Source organism: Desmodus rotundus, chromosome 2, assembly GCF_022682495.2.
Source record: "Desmodus rotundus isolate HL8 chromosome 2, HLdesRot8A.1, whole genome shotgun sequence".
NCBI lineage: Eukaryota > Metazoa > Chordata > Mammalia > Chiroptera > Phyllostomidae > Desmodus > Desmodus rotundus.
The window spans coordinates 208,811,784-208,820,606 of NC_071388.1; the positions used below are offsets into that span (position 1 = coordinate 208,811,784).

Consider the following 8,823-nt stretch of genomic DNA (forward strand, 5'->3'; position numbering starts at 1 on the left):
ACTCTTGCCTCCTGGGCTGTCTGCACTAAGGCCTCCCATGCTGTGAGTCAGCCCGCCCCAAATGGGGTGTCGGGCCAATGAGCCACCGGCCCTCACAGCTCACACTCGGCTTCTACAAGCTCTCCCCATGGGCTCCAGCAGAACCCGTTTTAAACAGGGTGTGGCTGTGACCATCCACTCCTCCAGAATCTGTGGAGTTTCTGCAGCAGTGCCTGGGCGGGGCCTCTGCGGTGTCCTCTCACCTCTGAACCTGCAGCGCCAATAGCTTCCCAGCGTGGCGGAGCCCCGTTCCAGCCCCACTCGCAGGCTCCAGCTTCTGCACATCCTCACACTCGGCGGCTCCTGTGTCTCCATAGCAGCCACCCTGGTAGGAGGCGGTGGCATCACACCGTGACTTCGAGGCGCGTTTCCCCGATGGTCAGTGCTTACTGGCCATTCAAGTATCATCTTTGGGGAAATGTGTGTTTCAGGTCCTTTGCCCATGTTCGAATCAGGCTGTTGGGCTTTCCTGTTGCGTTGTCGGAGTTTTTTGGTGTGTCCTGGAGGTTCATCCCTTATCAGAAGTGTGACTTGCAAGTATCTTCTCCCATCTGTCAGTTACTGTAACTTCGTTGATGCACAAAATGCTTTTAGTTTTGACAAACCACAGTTGGTCTGTTTTCTTTTGTTTCCTGTGCCTTTGCTGTCACGTGGAACCATTGCCAAGGCCAGCGCTGCAAGGCGTCCGTCCTGTCTCCGTGAGAGTACTCCAATTCCGAGCTCTCACACCGAGGTCTGTGACCCCTGCAAGTTCCTCTGTGTACCTGGAAGTTGGGCAGGGGCCCATTTCCTGGTTTTGCCCACACAGCGCCGTTTTCCCAATGTCACCTGTCGCCAGCCGCTTGCCCACACGTGCGGTGGCTGGTTCCAGACCCTCTCCTGTCCCCACCATCTCTGCCTGGGTGCGGTGCCACCCTGTTCAGCCCCATGTCGCTCTGTGGCGAGTTCTGAAATCAGGAATGTGAGTCCCCCAACGCTGTTCTTTTTCAAGGCTCTTTCAGCTGCTCTCCCAATGACGTCTCAAAGCTTGCGCTTTATATCTGTGGACACAGTCAGCCTTCCTCTTTGTCGGACAGCGCCGGTATCTGGTGACCCTCTTATTTCTGCTTGCTCCCGTTGGTGGTGTCCTGCTCCCTCATGTGCCGACTGTCTTTGATGGTGTCTTGGGTTTTACGTGCAAAGCATCCATTGCAAGAGTAACTGGAGGCCTGAGATGCTGCCCTCTGCCTCCAGAGCAGGTCTCCCTCTGCTCCTGCCTAGAACTGAGAGGTGGTGCCTGGCAGGAGCCACCTTAACCCAAGGCCTGGGCCTGATGGAGGGCGGAAAGGAAGTCCACATGGAACTGCTCCCATAACGCTCCCCCAAACTGCAGGGGGCAACCCTGGTGGCCCTGGCGGTGGAGGGTGGTTTCCTGGGCTCCCTGCCTCAGCCAGCTCTGAGCTGTGACATTCATCCCTCTCCCATCACGAGGACACTCAAATCACTTGGGGAAAGGGCTCTGAGTGCCAGGGCCCCTCTGGTCTCCTTGTCCTCTGCGTGGAACCAAGACTCCCTCCCTCGCTCGCTCCTTTGCTCCTTGGCACCGTTAGAAGAGAGGTGTATATTGGCCTTGTTTGCTGGTCTGGGTAACAGCCTGCCCTCGCCCGAGGGGAAGCCCTGAAGGTCTTTTCTACAAGCCCAGTTTTGACCCCAAGCTTCCTGAAGCGACTTAGGTCGGCCCAGAGCCGGCTCTCTGATCACTGCTCAGTCCACTGGCCCAGACCCCACGAGGCCCACGCCAGGGCCAGCCCATCTCGGAGCTGAAAACACGGATCTCGGCGAACTGGGGCTACCCCTCATAGATGCACAGCCAGTGGGTGCTGGGATGGGGCTGGACCCCACTGTGTCCAGCTGCAAAGCTGCTGCTCCTCCCACTCTGCTCAGCAGCCTCTGTACTCAGCTGGTCCTCCAGACCCCTGCAGCTGCCCCTGGTGAGGCTGGCCCTGGGAAGCCCTGCCTCTGCTCCATGGGCCCCACCCTCTAGACCAGAGGCTGGGGCCCTGTCCTGCCCTACTGAGGCCCCTGGTTGGAATGGGACCCAGGAGTGGGGCTGCTGAGCAGGCCTGAGCGCCCCACCTGCCCAAGACCAGAGCCCACACTGGGGCTCCCTGACTTCAGAGCAGCAGCCTGGGGCTGGGTGCCCTGTAGGGCATCGGGGACACAGCTTGTCTAGGAGGGGATGGAGCAGGCTGAGAGGTCCCGTGTCTGGAGCCAGCAACTGTCAGGCCATCCTGGGATGCCCTGGCCAAGGCTGGCTCACCCTGCAGGGCCTGGGTGGCAGAGGGTGGGCCGCTGCCTTGCTGGCCTGCCTGGCACCCCCATCAGGGCCTCTCCGGCTTCCCACCCGACAGGTAAACAACAATGGGATCATCTCCTTCCTGAAGGAGGTCTCTCAGTTCACCCCGGTGGCCTTCCCCATCGCCAAGGACCGCTGTGTGGTGGCTGCCTTCTGGGCGGACGTGGACAACCGGCGTGCAGGTGACGTGTACTTCCGGGAAGCCACCGACATGGCCATGCTGCGCAGAGCTACAGAGGACATCAGACGCTACTTCCCCGAGCTGCCTAACTTCTCCGCCACCTGGGTTTTCATCGCCACCTGGTACCGCGTGACTTTCTTTGGAGGCAGCTCCTCCTCCCCCGTGAGTTTCTGTCCTGGGGAGGGAGGAGGTGCCGCTGGCCCTGGTCTCCCTTCCGGGTCCCCAACTTGCTGAGGAGGGGCGGCGTAGTTGCTGGCCCATGGCCAAGAGGAAAAACAGGGTTCAGGCACAGGAGTGACTCATCAATGTCCCAGAGCCTGGCTGGGAAAGGATGAGGGGCCCTCCCGGTGCCCCAGGAAACCCCCAATGCTTGGGGAGGAGCAGGGACATGTTAGCAGGATCCCAGCTGGGAATGCTCCAGTCCTCAGAGGGTCAGACAGGAAGTGACCACGTCCTCCACGTTAGTCTTTGATTGTGCCAAATAGAACAAGACACAAGCTCAGGAGCAGCTGAGCGCTTTGCCCAGCATGGTAGGTACTGGCGGGCTGGCTCCTGGGCAGGAAACCCAATGAGTACAGCGCTGTCCTGTGGCTGACCAGGCATCCCTTAAGGGACGACGACAGTATGTGCAGGGACGGTGGATGGGGCAGGGCCTCGGAGTGGGAACGGGGGCAGGACCCTGTCGGGCCTCCTCCTTGGCAGGTCAACACGTTCCAGACGGTGCTCATCACGGACGGCAAGTTCTCTTTCACCATCTTCAACTATGAGTCCATCACGTGGACCACAGGCACACACGCCAGCAGCGGAGGTGATGCCACTGGCCTGGGCGGCATTGCGGCCCAGGTAGGGCCCAGCTCCCACTGCTAGCACTGTCACCAGCTGACGAGACAGGCAGCCCCCCCAACACACAGCCACTCTGTGCAGAGGCCTCTCACAGACCAGAACCCCTGAAACACCCCTGGGCGGAAGGCACCTGCATGCTGAGCACAGTGCTGGGCCCTGCAGGGCCCGCTGCAGCAGGGACAGAGGGTCTTGGGATCTCTGTGCACTGACTGCCCCCAGGCCCAGCAGGGCGGTGGCTTCAAGGACCTGGGCCCACAGGCAATCCCAGGTGTGGAAGGCGTGGTCAAGTGCCCCTGCCCAGAGCCAGCCAGTCCTCCTTGTGGCTGTGCACCCCCATCTACTTCCCCTAGGGGAGGCCCAGAGCCCCAGAGTCACTGGAGGGGGGCTTGGGGTGCCAGGCCTAACCACATCTTTGGCTCAGGGAGCTGTCCTTTGCTGTCAGGACCATGGCAGAGGGCACCCATAAGCCTTAGAGCTCTCCAGCTTCCAAGGCTATCCCCTCCATGGGCTCTTAGACCTTGGGAGCCCCAGCGGGGAGGTGGGTGTCAGGAACTTTTGGGAGACCTGCAGACCCTGCCCGCACCTGCCCCCACTCTCAACACCCACCCAGGCCGGCTTCAATGCGGGAGATGGGCAGCGCTACTTCAGCATCCCTGGCTCGCGCACGGCAGACATGGCAGAGGTGGAGACCAGCACCAACGTGGGCGTGCCCGGGCGCTGGGCGTTCAGAATCGATGATGCCCAGGTGCGCGTGGGGGGCTGCGCCCATGCAAGTAAGAGCACCGAGTGTGCGGCTCGGGCGCCGGGAAATGGCCCTGGGGCGGGGGTGGGGCCAGAGGGAGCGGGAAGGGGACTGGCGCCGGCCCTGCCCACCGCGTCTGCAGTCCCAGTAGGCTGGACCCTGAACCTCAGTCTTCTCCTGGTGTAGGGTACAGGGCCTTAGCGCCACCGCTGCGGGGTGGGAGGGGATACCTGCTGGAGCTCACGATTTGCTGTGCAGAGAAGAAACCCAGCTTCCTTCCTGGGAACCTGGGTCGCCTGAGTCCCCAGGACCACCTGGGGGCAGGTGTTCTTTTCACCCCAGTTCACCTTTTCTGCTGGGACTTGCAGCTTGTTTGACAACCCGGACATCCATTTACCCAACAGGAAGGAGACACCCAGGGGTTCCTGACACCCAGGGGCCTTCTGGCCCAGAACACACAGCAGGGGGGCAGGGTCCACCTCAGGGTGAGCATGGGACTGGTGGGGGACAGTTGAACTGGCTGCAGAAGGGTGTGTAGCCCTGGGCGAGTCACAATGCCCCTGAAACTTTACTACTTACAAATAGAGGGAGGGGGTGTCAAGTGGCTGACTCAGCCACTCTGACCACTGGGGCTGATCACAAGCCCTGCCAGGCCTGGTGAGGCCAGTTCGGGACCTGCCCTGTGGATTCACCTCTGTCCCCATGGGGACCCACATCACCGGGAAGGGCTTATTCCCCAAACAACAAGTCCACGAGAGACCCAAAGGGGGCAGGCACGCACTATGGGATCGGGGCTAGGGAAAGTATTCATGCAGGAGGGACAGACGCCGCATGCACATTTGGGGCTAGAGGACTCACAAAGGACTGGGGATGGCGCTGCCTGAGAGAGACCTGGGAGCCCGAGCCCTCCCACTCACTGGGGCACTGAGCAGACCCCAGTCCAGAGTTTGAGCTTAGCTGGGGCAAGGGCATTGGGAGCCCAGGGGCCAATGATCTTGCTCCCTCCCCTGAGGGTCAAGTCCTCCTGCACCCTAGGCCAGGGCTCTGGGCAGTGGGGGTTCAGGGCATGGGGATACCATTGTGGCAGGTGCTTCTTTGGGTGGGCCACAGAGAGCTCAGGCTGTTTGTCACCTGACAGTGGCCAGGGGCTTGGGTTGTGGTTGAGGGGTAAGGTGTGGGTGCAGGTGTGGACTAGTGTGAGTAGGTGTCAGGTGGGAAAAGGTGGGTGAACAGGTGTGGGTGCAGGTGTGGGCAGGTCCATGCTCCCCTGCAGAGGCTGTAGGCTGTGACCCTGAAGAGTGGGGTCCTCAGAAGAGGGGCTACAGTCCTTCAGAGACCCCTCTTCCATGTAGAGGTGCCTTCCCCACTTTTCCGGGCCTCTACGGGGAGCAGGCAGGCTGGCCCCTCCACACCAGCTGCAGAGAGGCTCTTGGGAGCTCAAAGCGTGGTTGGGGGTGAGGTGCAGAGGGTCAGCCCCCCTGTGTCCCTACCACCCCACTGCAAGCCCAGGAGATACAGCCAGGGAGGGTCAGTCCTGAGGTTACACACATCAGCTTTACTGGGAAGGGAGGGCTGTGCGTCCACACCTGGAAGTCTGGCTCCTGAGCAAAGCCGGTCCAGGGACAGGCAGCCACCAGAGACAGGCAGCCGCCACTCACCGCAGGGTAGCCAAGCCGTGTGGACTGAGAGACAATATGGCTCAGTGATGGCAAGGTGCAGTCCCACAGCCTTAATGGCATTCTGGGCCACAGGGTCCTCCCTGGAGTATCCGCCCCTCGATGCCATGCCCATTGTCCCTGGGGCCCTCCTAGTAACTGACCAACCTCAGACTTCAGCAGCCTTGCTTCTCCAGAGGGCCAGGCATGGGGGTCCACTGCCCTGAGGGACCCCAGGAGCTACCCCACCCTGCCAGCTGGAAGACAGCACCTTCAACAACTCTGAGCACAGGCCTGGTTGTACACACAGGGAAGGAGAGCGCAGGGCTGCCTGGTTTCTGTGACTGAGGCAACACTGGGATTAGACTGCAACCCCCAGAGGGTCCAAGGGCTCCCCACAGCCTCTGGTTTCCACATTGGGACCCCCTTGTTCACGAGGTACACTCACATCTCCCTGTGTTGCTGGGAGCCCCTCAGACAAATTTGGAAGCTGACAGATTAATGGGATAAGAAGCTGCTGTGGGTGCAAGGGATTCTGGAGAAGCCTGCCTTCCAGGGGCAACCAGTCACGACTCAGGAGCAGAGTCATACATCGGTGGGAAACGCGAGCAGGGGGCAGGGATCTGTGTGCACCTCTGCGCAGTCCTGGAAGTCAAACCCCGGATGCTCGACTTCCAGTGGGCAGCACAGCCATTCCTTGAGATGGAACCTTTGGGTCGGGGAGGGCAAAGGGAGGTGACATTCCACTCCTCCTGTGTCCACAGCCTCTGTGTGTCTGGCCCTGCGCCCGTGCCTCAACGGCGGCAAGTGCATCGACGACTGTGTCACCGGCAATCCCTCCTACACCTGCTCCTGCCTCTCGGGCTTCACAGGGAAGAGGTGCCAGCTGGGTGAGTTCACCGATGGTACCGCCCGCTGGGAGGCACTGGGCTCTAGGCAGGGGTGTCAAACTCATTTTCACCAGGGGCCACATCAGCCTTGCAGTTGCCTTGAGCTGAGTGTAATTTTAGGACTGTATAAATGTAACTACTCCTCAACAGTTAATCGAGAGCTCAGTGCTGCCGCTGGGTAGAAACAAGGTGCCGCGCTGGGTAAAACCAAGGCGGAGGGCCGGATTTGGCCCGTGGGCCTTGTGTTTGCCACCTGTGCTCTAGAGCAACACTGGAGGCACAGCCACTAGCCCCAAGAGCCCAAGGTCAAGGGTCTCTGTCCCTGTGGCGGGGGGCGGGGGGGGCATACATAGGGCACCATCAGGGGCGCCAAACCCAGTGGGTTCCTGACGATAAGCACGAGAGGCGGGTGCTACAGTGGCCCCCTGAGCCCACTGCCCCAGGCTCCAGGCAGATCCTCCCAACCTGCTTCCTCCGCTGAGAACCCAGCCTCCCGCTTTTCAGATGTGAATGAGTGTGCTTCCCAGCCGTGTCAGAATGGTGGCACCTGCACACACAGCATCAACAGCTTCAGCTGCCAGTGCCCGGCCGGCTTCGGGGGACCCACCTGTGAGATAGGTAAGAGGAAACATCCGGGCCTCCAAGTTTCACTGGCTGCGGGGTGGCCAGGTAGTCCTGCCTGGCCAGAGGGCAGTGGGCAGCCTGGGGGGACCCGGGGGTCAGCAAGCTGCAGAGGGCTTGGCACCACACCTGGGCCACCCAGAGTGGCTGAGGGCTGCGGCATCAGACTGACCGCAGTACCCCAGCGCTCAGACCAGGGAGCAGCCTTGGAACAGGTCAGTGCCGTGTTCCAGATGGATCCCTCTCACCCCAGGACCAGCTTGAAGGGAGCCTGGGGGCTTCTGAGGTGGAACAGGCAGCTGTGGGTGGAAAACAGCACCAACTGCCCCCCACGTTCTTCCTGCCTGCACCCTAGAACCCTGAACCCCAGTGGGTCTGGCAAGAAGGGAAGCTGTTTCTCTCCAGCCCTGGGGTTCTCACAGCTGGGCCATGGGTTGGGGTCCTTCTTGAGACGCCCCTTGCCTCGCATGGTCCAATGCCCCTCGGCTGCCCACAGACCTCAGCCACCAAAACACCTGCATACCTGGGGGCCGAGCCCTCCCCTCCATCCTCCCCTGGCCCCCACAACTCCAGGGAGGGCTGCATGTCCATGGGCTTGTTGGAGATCTGTCTGGTCACTGTATTGCATTGTTTGGGGAACCAGCTGTCCGGGGGACATGGAACACAGTGGTGTCCCCACCCACTAGCTGTCCCCACACCAGGGAGCCAGGAAGCCCGTGTTCCCCGGGTGAGAGACAGGTGGGAGGGTGGACAGAGGTGGGCTGCACCCCTCACTCCCACTCTGACTGGGGTCCGGTGCCTTCGCCTGCCGTCCCTGCAGCAGAGTCACCTCCCCCACCCCCGCCACCCCAGGACCATTCAGGCCCCTCCTGCACCCCTGGGCACTGCTGCCCTTTGAGGCTCCACCACAGGCTGAGTCCCCACCAGCTGGGAAGGCTCTCAGCCAGGGCCCCGAGCCCTGCTCTGACACAGATCTTGTGGCAGTCAGCCCACCGACTCCCGCCGCTGGAAAACAAGCCAGTTCAGACGAGCTTTCAGCTGCCATGGGTCTGGACTGCCCCGGGCAGCGTCCCCACCACCTGTCCCAGGGGCCACAGCAACCAGGATGCCAACAGCCTTCCACCCTCTGTCCCTTAGCACAGTCTCCGTGCGACGCCAAAGCGTGTGAGAACGGCGGCCAGTGCCAGATGGTCAGCGGCTCTGTGGTGTGCGCGTGTCCGGCGGGCTACACCGGCGACTACTGCGAGACAGGTGAGCAGCCCCTGCCCGGCTCGCCGGGGAGAGGCGGGACTGCCGGGCGGGGGGGGGCAGGGAGCGGACAGGGCTGGTGGGGCGGGGCGGGGAGGGAGGGGAGGGGCTGTTTCTCTCGGCCCGGGGAAAGGACGGCGGAGGGAGGGGAGAGGGAGGGGCGGGGCTGGGGCTGGCGGGGGCGGGGCTGTCGGGGGCGGGGCGGGGAGGGAGGGGAGGGGCTGTTTCTCTCGGGCCCTGGGAAAGGGACGGCGGAGGGAGGGGAGAGG

General features: G+C 62.0%; 1 protein-coding gene across 1 annotated transcript in view; it reads left to right on the top strand.

The window, feature by feature from the left end:
* LOC128780320 (sushi, nidogen and EGF-like domain-containing protein 1) overlaps window positions 1–8,823 on the top strand; it is a 40,773-nt gene that overhangs the window by 7,499 nt on the left and 24,451 nt on the right. Inside the window, exons 2-7 of the mRNA XM_053919419.1 lie at window positions 2,430–2,717; window positions 3,258–3,398; window positions 4,009–4,171; window positions 6,560–6,685; window positions 7,190–7,303; window positions 8,444–8,557. Of these exons, the coding sequence (XP_053775394.1) occupies window positions 2,430–2,717; window positions 3,258–3,398; window positions 4,009–4,171; window positions 6,560–6,685; window positions 7,190–7,303; window positions 8,444–8,557 (946 nt within the window). The remainder of the gene's footprint in view (window positions 1–2,429; window positions 2,718–3,257; window positions 3,399–4,008; window positions 4,172–6,559; window positions 6,686–7,189; window positions 7,304–8,443; window positions 8,558–8,823) is intronic.